This window comes from Henningerozyma blattae, chromosome 2, assembly GCF_000315915.1.
Source record: "Henningerozyma blattae CBS 6284 chromosome 2, complete genome".
Classification (NCBI taxonomy): domain Eukaryota; kingdom Fungi; phylum Ascomycota; class Saccharomycetes; order Saccharomycetales; family Saccharomycetaceae; genus Henningerozyma; species Henningerozyma blattae.
This window is the reverse complement of record NC_020186.1, coordinates 2,281,036-2,298,112: the sequence shown is the minus strand read 5'-3', so window position 1 is coordinate 2,298,112 and position 17,077 is coordinate 2,281,036. Positions and strand designations below refer to the sequence as shown.

General features: G+C 30.5%; 4 protein-coding genes and 2 non-coding genes across 6 annotated transcripts; 4 read left to right on the top strand and 2 right to left on the bottom strand.

The window, feature by feature from the left end:
- Nucleotides 1-602: 602 nt before the first annotated feature.
- TBLA0B09660 (uncharacterized protein) lies at nucleotides 603-5,813 on the bottom strand (the record flags this gene model as incomplete). Its single annotated transcript, XM_004179254.1, has 1 exon — nucleotides 603-5,813. The coding sequence occupies one exon, from the start codon at nucleotides 5,811-5,813 to the stop codon at nucleotides 603-605; it is 5,211 nt and encodes a 1,736-aa protein (XP_004179302.1).
- A 3,170-nt stretch (nucleotides 5,814-8,983) lies between these two features.
- Nucleotides 8,984-9,056, top strand: TBLA0Btrna19A. The gene has a single exon. It is a non-coding gene; the product is annotated as a tRNA-Ala (tRNA).
- Nucleotides 9,057-9,060: 4 nt separating this feature from the next.
- On the top strand, nucleotides 9,061-9,131 carry TBLA0Btrna20G. Its single transcript has one exon. It is a non-coding gene; the product is annotated as a tRNA-Gly (tRNA).
- Nucleotides 9,132-11,072: 1,941 nt separating this feature from the next.
- MCM22 (Mcm22p) lies at nucleotides 11,073-11,777 on the bottom strand (the record flags this gene model as incomplete). The annotated part of the gene is made up of 1 exon (XM_004179253.1): nucleotides 11,073-11,777. The coding sequence occupies one exon, from the start codon at nucleotides 11,775-11,777 to the stop codon at nucleotides 11,073-11,075; it is 705 nt and encodes a 234-aa protein (XP_004179301.1).
- Nucleotides 11,778-12,291: 514 nt separating this feature from the next.
- TIM8 (protein transporter TIM8) lies at nucleotides 12,292-12,579 on the top strand (the record flags this gene model as incomplete). Its single annotated transcript, XM_004179252.1, has 1 exon — nucleotides 12,292-12,579. One exon carries the CDS (start codon nucleotides 12,292-12,294, stop codon nucleotides 12,577-12,579), a length of 288 nt encoding a protein of 95 aa, XP_004179300.1.
- Nucleotides 12,580-13,081: 502 nt separating this feature from the next.
- NUT1 (Nut1p) lies at nucleotides 13,082-16,885 on the top strand (the record flags this gene model as incomplete). Its single annotated transcript, XM_004179251.1, has 1 exon — nucleotides 13,082-16,885. The coding sequence occupies one exon, from the start codon at nucleotides 13,082-13,084 to the stop codon at nucleotides 16,883-16,885; it is 3,804 nt and encodes a 1,267-aa protein (XP_004179299.1).
- Between the last annotated feature and the right edge of the window lie 192 nt (nucleotides 16,886-17,077).

Here is a 17,077-nt window from a genome sequence, read left to right as displayed (position 1 = left end):
TTTTTAATCTTTTAGCTTTTGAAAGAGATCCGGATATTCGCGACTTTTTCAAAACAAGTAACGAATAAACAAAAAATTAACACTCACGGGAAATTGAGGAAACTGTCTGTGTGTCACATAAACATAAAAGAATAAAAATTAAATGTAGTAATAATTTAGAAATGTTTAATATTTGTGTGAATTAACAATCAAATTATAGTATTTTTTTAGTTTAGAAATATGGTAGATCTAAGGTTTATTGTAGCTATCACTATGGATACTCATTCTCCCTTTTACTTATCATAGCAACATATAACTAGTGCTTTCAAATATATGCAAGACAATAAAATTTAAAGAAAATTTGATTAAGTTTCCAATATTATAACACGTTGAATTTTAGATAGAAAATATAATTGCAGTAGTATAGTTATTAACCAAGAATAGTCTCAGTAATGTGATTTTATGTTACTTCTTTCCACAAGGTTAAGTAAAACAGTATTAAATATTTTTACATTTATATAATAAATTAAAAAGAGAAAATAAAAATCATATATAAGATCGTACAAATAATAAAGGACAAGTGGAAATGTATGGTATTAAATAAAAAAGTGGATAACATGTAATTAACAGCAGCAACAGAAAATACGCTTGAAGAAGGATTTCTTCTTCTTTTCATCCTTCTTTGGGGAAGCAGCAGTACCCTTCGGTGTTTCTTTCTTTTGAAGGGTGGCATTCTTTGCATTCTTGGAGTTTTTATTAGTCTTCGATTTATTGACAGTTTTAGAGCTCTTAGAAACTTTGTTTGTCTTGTCAGATTTAGAAATATTGGCGACTTTATCAGATTTAGAAGCATTAGCAGCCTTATCAGATTTAGAGGCCTTTATTTCCTTATCAGATTTAGAGGCCTTTATTTCCTTATCAGAGCTAGAAGTCTTATGGTCGCTAATATTTTTGGAGGTATCCGAAATATTAATATCATTAACATTTTTGTACTTTCTATCAATAGAGTTAACCTTTTTAGCGGATACTCGTTCTTCTACTGTTTTAGAATCAGGTGTATCAGATCTATTAGCCATTTCATAATCAGGATTTGTTCTTGACCCGTTAGCTTTACCATCGAGGGGTAATGTAGCAGTAGCATCTCTAAATATAGGGGAACCACCAACAGAATCTTCGCTAGCAAGATCGCTGATTTCTCTAGTAGGACTAGACTGAATTGGGCTACTTGTATCATGTAAATTATCAGTAGCTATGGCAGCAGCATCATCATCATTCACAATTGATATCCTTGGAGTAGTAACGTCATCTTGTGATATTCTATTTAGCATATCATTATCTCTAGAAAATGGCGTGATCTTTTCTGCAGCCTTATCAAGATTTGAAGTTGAATTCGGATCTAGCGTACTACGGCCTAAATTATCAATAACAGTGCTAGGTGAAGCAAGTTTATCTTGATTTCCACTCGTTATATCTGCAGTAGCTGAAATAGTTTCATTTAACTCTTTAGTATTTTTGATAGAAGCATTCTTTGAAATATCTTTATCAACTTTTGAGTTGTCATGGATTGTGTTTGCAATATTTTCAACTGCAACATCGATAGAATCAGATGATGTTTGATTGTTGCTAATAACTTTCTTTTCAGCTTCCTTACCGACTGGATCTAATTTGCTTACTAATTTTTCGGCAGCAGATTTCACGTCATTTATTTTAGAGTTCAAATTATTATCAGAATTAGACTGTACAGCATTTAATTCATGATTCGAATCATTATTATTGGATATGCTAATATTTTTAGAGGTGTTTAAGTCCTTAGTTTTATTAACTTCATCTTCGATAATATTGTCACTCTTCGGAGTTGCAGTTTCTCTAGATTCACCAGATTTCTTTGTAGACTTAGATTTTTTAGACTTCTTACGAGTCATAACATTCACAATATTCTTGATGTTTTTAGAATCTTTATTATCCTTAATATCTTTATTATCCTTATTATCTTCAACAATTTTTGAGTTGTTATTGTCTCTAACATCTTTAGAACTGTTATCATTCTTAACATATTTAGAATCGTTATTATTCTTAGCAATATTACTAACTACAGAAGGGTCTGCAGGCTTAGAGACTTTAGAAGTTTCGACATCTTTAGTTGAGTCAGTATCCTTTGGTAATTCACTATCCTTGGTGGATTTGATGTCCTTAGATAGTTTATTGTCCTCAGATGATGAAGCTGCTTTTAGCGAACTATTATCCTTCGATAGCTTTGTGGAATCTTTAGATAGTCCATCACTAACTAATTGAACATTCTTAGCAGACTCTGAAATAACAGCCTTTACAGTTTCATTGACAGTATTAGTATTTTTTTCAGCTTTAGAGTCTTTAGCTTTTTTGTTTGATTTTTTCTCAGATTTATGCTTATTTTGTGTAGGTTCCTTTGCAGTGCTCTTAGATCCATTTTTAGATTCCTTCGATTCTTTAGATACAGAAGAGTCATGACTATGCCTTCTCATCAAGCCACCCATAAAACCGCTCAAGTGACCAGGTTTCTTATGTGAATCATGATCTTTGCGATCGTTAGGTTTAGGTGAGGGGTCTTTCCTTTCATGCTTCTTCATTGATTTAGATGGTGAAGAATTTTTACCCTTCGTAGTCTTTGGGGTCCTTTCTTTTTCATCTTCAGTTTTACCAGATTTATCAGAGTCTTTAATGGAAGGAGTTTTGTCCTTATCAGATGTTGTTGTTCTAGAATTACTTTTCTTTGGATTGGAACCAATTGTTTCGTCAACTTTATTGGAAGTAGTTTTGTTTTCTTCAACAACTAAAGTATTGGCTTTAATACTTCTGTTTTCTTCTGACTTAGAATCCTTTCCAAGCTTAATGTCGTTTCCGGCCTTCATTTCATCACTGCTTATATCATTCGTAGCTTTAGTCGTGGCTGAGATATTTTTAGCAAGTTTAGAAGTAGATGGATCTAATGTTCTCTTTTCTTGTGCAGTTATTTCGTTGTCTGCAGATTGAGAAACAATTGGAGCTACAACATCAGAAATAACGGCATTTTCTGAGCCAGATTTCAAAGTGCTGCCAACATTATCATTATCTTTCTTTTCCATATTTGGTAAGGTATCTTGTTCACTGGTATAATCGTTGGAATTACGGTATTCTTTTAAATCCTTTTCGACACTTTCAATAGGGGTAGTAGTAAGTTGAGAAGGTTGGCTAGTTGAAGCTATCAATTTATCTTTCGAAGAAATCTTAGGGTCTATTGTTGATATTCTTGATAAATCTTCAATGTCAGAATTTACTTCACGAATACTATCAGGGAATTCAGAAAGATTATCATCATCCACATCCTCAGTAGATATAATATCTAATGTAGATTTTTTAGATTTATTTGAACCATTAGCGTCCTTTTTTTTATTTTCAGAGACAGCAGCAGCCGCAGTAGTTGCTGCTGTTACGGCAATAGTAGCCAATGGTTTAGTGGATTTCTTGCTTGCCTTTGAAGATGGACGTTTTGCCTTGTTATTTAAAGTATCTTTGGTAGATGGTTTCTTTGAATTTGACTTATTAGAAGCGTGATCTTTATTATCACTAGTTTTTGAAGTATTATTCCTCTTGGACTTTGATGATGATGAAGAATTTTTATCCGATGTATTAACATCTTCAGATAAATCCTTCTTTGCTGTTGAATTCTTTTTAATACTTGGAGAACGCTTGGAAACGGACTTGTTTGAAGCAGTTGTCTGTTCACTATTAGAGAGCTTTTCGTTGGAATCACTAGTAGCTTTAGAATTAACATCTTTAGAACTGGTAGTTCCGGAACTAGAAGTTTTGGCATTAGTGTTTTTAGTAGCTATATTAGCAGGTTGCTTGAATTCTGGAGTTTGCTTAGAAGATGCATTTGATTCGGTATTGACGGTATTTGAGGTGGATAAATCTGGGTTACTTAAGTCTGTTGAAAGTTTTGGTCCTAGAGAAGTAGAATCAGTATTTAATTTCTTTGTACTTGAAGTACGTGAAATGTTTGACTCAGCAAATTTTGTAGAGGGAATATCTGTAATAGACTTATCCAAATCTTTTGAATTTGCATTTAAAGAAGTCTCAATCGAACTATCCTTATTTTCAGAAGTATTTTTACTTGTAGAATCTAATAAACCTTTAGAAGTACTATTACTGGTAGAAGCATCAATATTGGTATTAGGTTCGATATCATCAATGCTCAAGGGCACTGGATCTCTATCTGAATCATCACTAGCATCTAAATAGGTGGATTTTCTCTTTGAGCTATCCAAAGATGCAGTAGAGTCTCTATTGGAAGTAAAGAAAGTTTGGTCCTTATCACTATCTTTTGTAATATTAATATCTTTAATATTAACATCTTTTATATTTTTCAATTCATCTAGCACTTTAGACTCTTCATTATCCTTAGAATCAAAACGTTCACTTAGTAATGCACCAGCAGCTAAACCGGCAGTTGCTGCGATTTTTTTAGATTTTGAATCGGAAGAAGAATTTTTATTAGAAGTAATATTAATACCATCAGAATCTACTTTAACTTTTGCATCTACACCCATAGTACTAATATTGGCATTAATACTTTTGGTGTTTGTAATGGCATCAATACCACTACTGCTTGTGCTAATACCTTCGGAAGTAATGTTAATGTCACTGGAAGTACCAATTGTAGAATCGCCAATGGTTGTTGGAGTTGGAATATTTTTAGAATCAATTTCTTCAGCGATCTTGGAAACATCGGCAATTTTAGAATTATCATCATCATTATTCTTAGAATCATCATCAATATTTTTAGAATCAATAGATTGTTTTTTCATATTCAATTGTTTTGATAATTTTGCATTTAATTCCTTTGCATCTACATCTCTAATTTGAGTAAATTCAGGGATATCCTTTGCATTATTAACAATAACAGGACCTAAACCAAAAACGCCTTCACTCACAGTCAAAGGATTTACTACATTAGTATGGTTTTCGGATTCTACTGGTAAGATATGGAACTCTGTATCTTTATCTTTATCTTTATTTTGATCAACTGAAGCTATAGCAGGAATATTATCCTTAGATATACTTTTTTTAATATCTTTTTTGACGTTTTTAGAAGACAAATGATCTTCGGTGGAAGAATTCGAACCCGAGATCACAGTTGTATCTTGATCTTGATCTTCTTCAGAATCACCTAGAATAATGACTTCTTCAGATAAGATGGTGGTTTCCCCAGTCTTTTTATTTCTTCTTATTCTCTTTTTAATCTTAATTCTCTTCTTTTTTTTACTTGGAGTGGAAGTAACTGATTTTGCATTATCATTACTATGGTTGTTGTGATTGACAATGATATCATCTGTAAAAGTACTACTACTGGCATCTTTGTTAGAACCTACAGTGGTTGGGGCCGAAACTGGTAATCCACCCGATTCAGGAATTCTAGAAGAATTTACATTGGCCAATTTGTCATAGGAAACCCCCTTTAATAAATCTTTTCTTGTAATATAATTGTTTTCGATAGCATTCAACGTGCTATCAGATTTATATTCTTGAGAAATTTTCCAATCACCATCAACCACGAATTTAAAAAAAGTCTTGTCTCTGTTTTCAGGGATGGTGACGGGGAAGGTCAAATTGAAATCACCATCTTTATCCATCACCATAGGTAAAGTGGCTTTCCAATCATCAAATTCACCTGTAATAATGACTTCTTGGATAGAAGGATTTTTTTTGGATTGATCACTGGACCCTGTAGTCTTACCATTATTATGGTAAGTGAACCGATACAATTGAGTCAAAGCCTTCTCATCCGATAATGAAGCGGTATTAGTTTTTTTAGCCATCTTCAAAAATATTGTAGGGGAGATATATTACAAGGAATTAGTGCTTTATTTTTTTTTCTTGATGGATTTTCTTGAATAACGGAGAATTGAAATATATGTCTGTATATTGGCTTGTTTTTTTGTTGTTTTTTAATTTAGCTTGTTACAATTTGTAGTCGAAGTAGATATAATAGGAAATCAGGATGCATACAATATACGTAAGGGGTTTAAAAGGGTTTCAATAGTTGAAAGAATTTTAAAGTCCAGTATATATCACTTAGTACCTGCCTGTTATGTTTTACCGTCACTATAGTTAATTTTTTTGTTATTGTTTTTTCTTCAATAACTTTGTAACCTTTAACGACTAATCTAGCTTACGAAAGACAAAGTATGTAAGAACAATTGATAAATCCTTTAATTGTGAAACATATAAAAAGTAAAAAAAAAAAAAAAATTAAAGAGAAAAAAATACAAAAAATTAAGAAACTAAGAACAAAACAAATAATGACTATCAAGAAGAAGAATATATAATCAACAATCAAAACAAATCCAAAATCTGTTCTGTGTTTAACTATATTAGTAGCCTTCTATTTTACTTTTACCAAAGGTTGTACAAATAAAGATGGACGATAGGAGGACTTAGAGAGACACATATAGACCACTTTAACTTCTAAGATGATGATACAATAAAAATATAACACTTGTTTGAACTTTGTTGTGGTTTACCCTTTTAAGCCGAAAGTTTCAATAAATTTGATTGAATAGGTTTCAATAAATTTGATTGAATAGGTTTCAATAAATTTGATTGAATAGGTTTCAATAAGTTTAGTGAGGAGAGTTTTGGGTTTTTCAAAGAGAACCTTTAATGACCAGTAGGAAGACGGAGGCAAAATAAAAAACGGTAGTGGGGAGATCTGACATACAGGACTGATTTGGCAATGCCCAGAGAAATACCGCAGGATTATGTGTTATTTGCATTACTGATTTAGGAAGGTAGCGGCTCGTTAGATGCCCTGTTTCGGTGCAGATGTGATCTAAAGCGGCATTGTACCCTGCGTCCTCATCTGTGGTGTTGCCGATTTAGGATCAACACATGCCGTTTTTGGTATACACGTATGGGGTTGACAGTTTTCCTTTTTTGGGGCCACTGATAAGATATTTATAGACATTGGGCCGAAACTGGAAGCTTTACCCAAAATAAACACTAGTACCCAATCACACCAATTAGCCGCTAAGTGAATTGCTTTATTGGAAAATATTATCACATGCATATACACGTGACCGAATATACAATAAACCTAGGCGCTAAATTTGTATGCCCTTAGGGTTAAGATAAAGTCGCTTTAGTATACGCTTTATAGCATATATAGTTGAGCTTTGATTGCAGTGAATAAATCAAAGGTCTTCCTATCTGGGTTTTGTAATATGTGATGCAATAAACACCAAAAATTAGATGTCTGCTAAAGGGTTGACAATTTACATATTTTTAGATTGGGCAAGAGGACAGTTTGTGGATGTCTAGAGGTAGAAGAATTTTTACCCAATTAGCCTCACAAAGTTGGTTTTTTATGGTATGATTAAATAACCCATATAAAATTACAGAAGTATATAAAAACAAGTTCCATTTATATTCCAAGAAATGTCGGTTGAATAAAAATATCACTTAATATGTAATATTCCTTGCTCAATATTTTTTAACCTATCTATACTATTAAAAATACATCGTTAATGGGAATAAGCTTGATTCTTTTATATACACGAAGAATTGACTTGATATTAGTATTCTATGTTAAATATGCGTTTATATATACCATTCACACGTACTATTTCAGATCAAATCTATAATTATGTATCATGACGTTACTAACATATACCACATGTTGTTATTTTCAACAAATGTAAACCTATTGGAGTCAACAAATAAATATAATGTATTAAAGGAAAGATATTGAGCAATAGTAACAGCAGTAAGAGAGTAAACTGGGATTGTCAATATTAGGCGTAAAATAAAGATAAGGTGACACAAACAAAATAGAGATGAGTATGTTAGAGATATAAACAGAGTAGATAATATAAAGTATAGAGAGGAGATTCTTGCTTCTTTGCTTGATGGTTTTTTCCTTTCTAGATAAAAGAAGTTCAAGATAAGTTCACGACAAGACAGGGAAATCTTGTCCTTTTATATACGATTTATTTAGTGTGAAGAAAGTTGATAATTATAATTGGTCAGTAGCAATTGGTCAATTACTTATCAGTTAGTTGTATTAATTGGTCAATTACTTATCAGTTAGTTGTATTAATTGGGATATTAATGTTCTTAAACTAGCATTAATAACTTATTAATTCATCTCATATATGGCCTTTGATACGTGGCAGTTCGTTTATATGTTGATTTAGTTCTATGGATGATTCTTTTTTTTTTAATTAGTACTGTTGTGTAGTATTTGTACAGGTAGAGCAGCGATATCGGATTTGATAAAGCTTTGTTAGTGTTAGTGTGTGTAAGTGATTGTTCTTTGGAATTGGATTAGTGGCGTTGGATCCAAGACGTTAATTCTTAGTTTTATGCCAACACAAACTGTTGTAAAACCATCTAAATGCCGTCGCCTTTCACGTAATACTTACAAGAAGACGGTACAAGAGAAGCCTCGAGACAGGACAGATCAGCTGACCACAGCTGAGAAACAACTATTGAGCAAGCGTGTAACATCAACTGTAACCACTGAATCTGCACCCACTTCTATATACAAACTGTTGTAATCGTCTCGGGACAATATTAGTAATACTACAAGGGATTAGGGTTTACACAAACCTGAACTATTCTTGAGTTATTGGACTTTTACACTAAAAGCTAGAGTACCACTTGTACTTAAATAATAACTTGTTTTTCTTATAACTATAAAATTAATATGAACGAACTATAAACTTATGAATTCTTGATGGATAAGTAGCCCTATTTATACGTTTTCAAATAGAACTATTTATCCTGAATATTAGTTTATTAACTTGTCAAGCAATTGCACAATTGCATAATATTATGACTTATAGCCATATAATTGCGTGAACGCACGACTGCACGATTGTATGACTCGTAGTCATCGGATTACGTGATCGTTTGCTTAAAGCATAAACTTGAGAACATTACTTTTTATTGTTTAGCATATGTCTACATTAAACAATCAGAATAATATGGGCGTGTGGCGTAGTTGGTAGCGCGCTCCCTTAGCATGGGAGAGGTCTTCGGTTCGACTCCGGACTCGTCCAGTCAGCGCAAGTGGTTTAGTGGTAAAATCCAACGTTGCCATCGTTGGGCCCCCGGTTCGATTCCGGGCTTGCGCAGTTTTATTTTTGACAAGTTTTGGGGTGTCACGTGACTGGGCGGCTAATTATTTTTAACCGCTTTATTAATATTGCAAAGTATACACCACATAAATAAATTCTTAAAAATTAATTTAATTAGGTAATTTAATATTAATTTCGTCATAATATAACTGTAATATAAAAATGACCAGCGGTCGAACTGTTCAAAATATTATTGCTCATAGTTTAATTCTTAGTTAAGTAATCTGTTTGAATAATTATTATATTATTATTATAAAAAATCTCCTTGATTCTTTCGAAAGGGAATATATAATATATACAGGATATACAATGAACAGTTATAAACTTTTGAGATATTTTCGTGGTAATTTACACTCCAAAAAATGGACAGATCCACCATCAACGAATTGATGGTCTGATATTAAAATAGAACCTATCACATGCTAATACCTTCTTAATATCACTACCTGGGTGTTTTTAGTAGTAAGGCCGCGTATGCTTAATGCATGTTGGATTATTAATTATATTAAGTTGTTATTAGTTGTTGTATAAAGCCACAATTACAACTAAATTCATACTTTATTAGCTGTTAACACAAACCCACGACTTATGACACATAATGCCACTGCTCTGACAAAAACATACAATTTAGAGATTATTTGGACGTGAAAAAATTAATAATAAGGTGATGTAAACTAATAACTACAAGACATATAATGGTATAAAATAAGTGGGAGCAGGCTCAGAAAAGGAGAGTTAGATGCAAACTATGTTCAACAAGTATAATTCAAGAAAGTTAGGAATGGAAAATTATGTTGTCAGTGTTTTACTATTTTTATGTTTTTATTATAAAGTTGAATTTTTATTTTTGTTTTTGCTGCTGATAAGTTATTTTTTTATGTAAACAAAACGATGAAATTATAAACTAAAGAATAATAATACTGCAGACAGTAATTTTTAATTTTTGTACTTTGGTCTTTAATATTATCATTATACGTGGTTTCGTCTAATGTATGTATTAAGTTTCTAAACTTGGCAACAACCTTACCCTTTGTCCATTTTACCACATTTTTAACTAGATGAACACCATAAGTTAGATATGGCCTATCCATTACACTAGTAATTGCACTTTCTAATGCACGACTTTGATCGCACATTACCTGAATTCTATCCCAAGAAAGTGGAACATACTTTTTGGTCAACCACAAGAATTGACATGCTTCTCTATATTTCTCTCCTCCTTGAACAAGCATATGAGCGATTGGGAATGACCTGTTTTCTGTTGTAGTTGCCACTAGTGTAAGTAATTTACCTGCCAAATGTGTTCCATCTAAGAATATCAAGTAACGAACCTTTTCCACTCAAACTATTTTCCGTAAGCCCTAATCTGTTTAAAGCTGCCTTGGATAAAAAAAAGTATATTATAAATGTCATTTAAAATCAGTAAAAAACAGAATATAGCATTATTTGATAGCTAACAGCCAATATATTTTTAAAGTAGAGCCAATTTGAACCTCTATGAGCCTAAAAATTCGTCTAGCCGCCGAGGCCACCATTTGTTACCCTCCGCTCTATTTTCGGGCCTAATAAACCCGTACATTCAACTTTCCGAGCATGTCCCCATTGGGACACGTTATGCTTCGTGATCTGGAAATTTTTTCTGCTCTTACAGGTTGTCAAGTCTCGAAAAATAAAAAATAAAATGAGAGTTGCAATCACGTGATGTATACCATTGAATAATTTGAGTGGTAAATATAACGAGTTGTGAGTTAGCTTTATGCAGCTAGAACAATTGAAATACTTATAATTCATCAATTGTTTCATTAATGAAATCGCTACCTTATAATGTAAACGGATAGCCGCTTTTTTTTAAAATAACAGCTCAACTACAATAATTATTAAATTTTTGCTCGAAGCAACGGTACGATTGCAAAATCTAACAAAATAAATATAATGTCATCATATATTATCACTAAAGTCTAGTAACTTGACATATTTCTTGCCACTAGAATTTTTTTCTTCGAGAATCACAAAGTTATATTCAAATAAAATTTTAAAAACTTGCATAGCAAATGGCTTAAAATCATCAACAGTTAAGGTCATATCATAACTAATTAACCTATCTATTACCTTAACAATTGTCATTATATCATCGTTATTGTAAGGTTCCGTAAGAAGAAAAGTTGTGATATATTCTTTAAGCTCATCCTGTAAATGCTTATATTGGGATTTGATACTAGACAATATTGGCTTATTTTTTATATCATAATTTTTAATTATTTCAATTATTTCGATTAATAGTTTATTGGTTGAGGTATGATATTCGATTAAGTTAGAATTTAAATCTATTGAATTCTGTAGGTCGGTGATTAAACAAGCTGATGATTTAATTTTATGATTAAGAGAGTTTGATGCTAAGGAGATACCAATTGGGTCAGATCTTTCAGGTAAAAATATAGGCTTGCTCAGTAATTCTTCCAAATTTTTCTTGAATTTTTTATCCAATATCCCTTTATCTTTACTTGTGCTGGGATTTGATGAAGGTTGCTTTGGTAAGTTAGATATAGCTTTATTGGCTTGATCGATAAAGAATTTTTTGTTGGAAATCTGGATTTCTAACGATTTGATATATAGCTCGAATAGGCTTAATTCTTTTTCATTCATTATAAAATATTTTTTTAAGGACGTTCTGTGTTTCTTATTGTAATTAGATAATTTTATTTTAACAGATAATTTTATAACATAATACAATTGTAATTGATAGGTGACAATTTAGTTCGAAGTTAATGAGGACTATGTATATATTTAGTATGATATAAAACTGGAACTCATGAGTACAATTTTCTATTTCACCACATGTAACCACATCCGAACAACGTTTTAGATCAACCTACTTAGATTCCGAAGACCTTTTCAAGCTTTTTAGCTTTCCTTGTAAATAATATAGCGAAGGTTTATTAGTCTTTGAATGTATAGCAATCTAATGCTATTTCCTTCCCTACTATTTCCGCTGAAATATCCCGTCTAATCCCGATAGCTTTAATAATAATGTATATTGACAGATAATTTTGGCTTAGAAGAAAGGGTATTTAATTAACAAATAATGAAATTACCAAGGGCAAAATATATCTAATAGTATTAGTACCCATCAAATAATATTAATACCATAAATAACGTCATGTCACAGTCACCATTATCGTCTTCAACAATTCCATTGGAAAGCTTATCCAAGCTAGATGATGCTACAAAGAAAGACATGTCTAATTTTATTGAAATTGAAAATTCAAAACAAAAAATGCAAATGTCAATTCACCAATTTACCAATACATGTTTTAAGCAATGTATTACACATGTTGGTAATGATGGAACTTTATCATCGCAAGAAGATTTATGCTTGAGAAATTGTTTAAACAGGTTTCTAGATACAAATATTCAAATTGTAAAAGGTTTGCAGAATATGAAATAAATATAATATAAAAATTATATATAATTTAAGGTATTGGAGTATTACAATTCCCTCTTTGAACCTAAGTCTTTTTATCCAATATCCTATATTCTAGGTATTACTAATGATATTATAACGCTTTATTCATTGCGTCTGCTCATTATATATAATGATTGTATAATAATATCTTACAAATTCAAAATGGTTTATTAAACATGTATATAATAATAAATAAGTGTATAAGTAATTACTAAATATATAAGTGTATTTATTACTCTATTAGCCTTTGCTATTATCTATCTCATATACATATAGCATTACCGAATTCACTTCAATTTGATGTTTTATGGTATTTCCGATTTCTCTTCGCGCTAATACTGTATAAACATGAGTGAATTACATTTAATATTAAGAAATATTGTATGTTAAAGACAGATATAAAGTTTCTTCATATTTTTTGACCGTATTTCCCACACTTTGATTATCTCATCTAACTTACTAGGTACCAAGCTTCACTCTAATAATGGCTCATAATACTAGCAATGCTACTAATAACTCTACAGTATATGATTTAGCTATTAAATGTGCAAACCGTCAAATTAGTTCTGTAGATTTTTTAAATCTATATAATGAATTTTACAATGAAAACTTGGCACCAAAATATATTGACAATGATCAATCTACAAAAGAGGAGAATTTTCAATTGGTTAAGATATACAATGAGTTGTCTGATGATTTTATAAAGATATTAAATTCGAATGGTAACCTGTTGCTAGCCGAATATATGGTTCAAATTTTATTTATAAATTATGATTCCAAATTAATGCATGAATTTATACCAAAGATCTATTCTATTACAAACAATTCAATGTTATTTCATTTTTTTTCAAAGATATGTGTATTTTTGTTGAAATTATCTGATAAATTAATCTTAGATCAAATTGCCAAAGATAGTGCAGATTTAATTATTCCCAATGTTCTATCTCTAAATTTAAATAATATGGCTAATGAATTAATCGTTTCGATTGCTAAATTCTTACAGCTATTAATTATGAAAATTGTAGAAGTTAATAATGCAAATAGTAATAATACTGCAGCTGATAGTGCTAATGGTAATCATCTCAATAACTCTCCAAACACAACGAATTCTCATATAAGCGGTTCTACAGCTAGCAATATGCATTCTATTATGATCCTTTCTGAGAATTCGAGAGAAAATTCTTTAAATTTAATTAATAAACTGAATTCTATTAATAAATTACTATGTAAAAAAATAACTCAACTATTTGATTCTAATTTATCTTTCAAAGATTCTAAACCGTTATTTCCCAGAGATTTACAACATGAATATGCAAGATCACCTTCAATTTCTTCTCCTCAATTTATTTCAAGTCCAAAACCCTCTCTCAAGACACCAGCAAATACATCTAACATTGGTTTAAATTCTACTCAGCATAGATATACAAAGCTTTTGAGATATTATAAAAATATATGGTTGAATAACAAGATAATTAATTGGGAAACATTTGATTCAAATTTTTTAAGAAAATATTCCTTGATATTTTCAAATATTTCAAAAGATTCAATCTCTGCACCATCCACAATTGGCAATTTATTAATGGACTTAATTGATACTTCATTTATTTGTTTTGCTCAATTTGTTAGTAATAAGCAATATCATCAGTCAAATTCTAATTTTACTCTATTAGAGAAAAAATGGATTACTTTTATCACAAAACATATACCTTTATTAATTTTAGAACATGTATCAAATATTAATAATCCTACCTTCAATATTGGAGGTAATAATGTTAATTCAAATAATACTGCTCAAACAATTGTAACAAATGTTTTATCTAAAATGGATGAAAAAATTATTAAAGCTTTAAAGTCATATGCAGCTGAGAAAGAAGATTTCAAAACGAGAACTGAAGATTTATTTGATGATTATCCTTCCAATAATCTTGACATTAGACATGATTTTATTAAAAATTTAGTTATGCTTGGATTACAACCAGCATCATTAATAAATGAATATTTAATTGAAGACCAAATGATTGATACACATACTTTATTAATTAATGATGATTTAATCGTCCAAAATACTCAAGGAATTGACGAAATCATTTATGATTCTAAATTATTCGTTGAAAATGCTTTAAATTCACTGGAGTCTGATTTTTTAAATATTGAAAATATCCCCATGGTTAATGGTTTACAACAGGTTTTGAATAATTTTGACAATATTGCACCCACAAGACAAAAAGAAATATCTACTATAATATTAAATGTTTTATTAAAATCAGTGAAAGAATTTGATTGTATTAAGGTTAGTAGAATTTGTTCATTATTATCATTTAACTTTTCACATTCTTTAAACACAATATTGACGTACATCAAACCATTTAAAATTGCAGAAATACTAATGGAATTTATTGATATTAAATGGGAAAAGATGAATGATATTAAAAAAAAGGAATTAGGAGACGTTGAACAAGAAATATTGTATTTGTTTTCATCATTTGGTTGGTCCTTGGTATTATTAATTACACTTTACAAAACATATGATATATCCTTGGTTGAAGTTGCTTCCATATCTAAATATTTAAACACTAAGAATTCCTTTGTTATTGAATTTATTACAAAGTTACCTGAAATCCCAGATGATTTACAATTTCATAAAGCTTCAGAGGATGATAATAGTGAATCAGAAAATCTTTACCCCTTAGTACAAAATTGGGTTCGTGATTTATTTATTAATGGATCTTTATCAGATCCATTAGTACAAAATATTTCTGCAAAACAATTATCAGTTTTATTGCCGCATATATTTAAGCAGATTATCTTGGCTATAGAAATTAGTGATATGACGGATATTACCACGATATTAGGTGGATTTGAATATTTTTTACAGCCATTTATGCTTGTTGGTTCTATTAAGATTATTTATTGGTTAGATCAATATTTGGCCAGTTTAAAGACGGATTCAATTTCTGATCAATTCCTGCAAAATATTGCTTCAATTTTAAATTGTCTTTTAAACCCACCAAATTTAAATGAAGATTCCAGGGCATTACATAAAGCAATTTTGAGGTTGAATGCACCTCATTTAATTAAAGTTTTAAGAAGATTCAGATCCTCATCGCAATCAAATTATAACGTGTACTCATCAGATTCCCAAGGATCATCATCCATTGAGACTGTTATTACATCCTTGATCTCAGCTTTAAGTGTCTCTCCATGCTATGATCTTGATCCACGAATTATTAATAATGAGAATACATTTTCACAAAAAAAGTTAGGTTATGAGAAGTTTTTAATCTTGAATGAAAATCCTATGAATAAAATTATGTCTAATCAAATGAATTTATTTTGGAATATGCATAGTAGTACATATTATAATTTGGATTATCTTTATCAAGTGATTCATTTGGTGACACCTAAATCATTTTTATTTGATATTTTACAATCACTTGAATTCAAAATGAATACTTATTTTGCAGCAAATACTATCCGTAAAAACTCTGTTTCTATTGATATGGACAGTGTATTAGATCATGTATTTTATTTCTTAGTATTACATGATATTGGATCTAAGAAAGAAGCTGATGAATTTTTGAAATTACTCGACAAGGATGGCCAACTTTCAAATGAGAATAATAATGTAAATGATTATTCAGAACAAAAGAGTTTGCATACTGCCACTTCTACTATTAATACTAGCAACAACGATACTAGTAATAATAGTAACAATAATAATAGCACTAACGATGATATTAGCAATAACGACACTAGCAATCCTGATAACAATATCAATAATAATAATAATAATAATAATAATAATAATAATAATAATAATAATAATAATAATAATAATAATAATAATAATAATAATAATAATAATAATAATAATAATGAAATAGTATCGAATGAACCGCAAAATTCTGAAAATATCAAGCAAGAGACACAACAAACACAGTTAAACTCTGATCCAATCCTCGATGATGATTTTGATATGTTATTTGGAGAGAATGATACTAGCATGCACGGGCAAGATGATGATTTAGGTTTACAGCAAGACACATTGGATGAAGAAAACCCAATAGAAATGATTAAGGATGAAGCAGAAAAGCCAAACCTCGAAGTTACTAACCAGAGTAGCAATTATGTCATGCTAAAAAAGGATACCTTTGGCTGGATTTTATACGAGTTGAAAATGGCCCAAGATGAAATCAATGATTCTTCTAAGATGGAGGTGACTCAAAAAGAGAAGATCAGTAAATATTACGACAAGTACCTGGATATGTTAAAGACATGTATATTTTAGTTAAATACTTAAATACTATTATATAGTGTATGTATATGATAAGTTTCCACTAGAACAAGACTTTCCATTCTTGAATGTGAGATAAAGAATCAAACATCACTAACATGCTAGCTAATTATCTCTTTCAGGGCCCTTAAACCAACATGAAACTACGATTAAAGGAACTTTAGTAAACGTTTCTGTGCTGGTCAC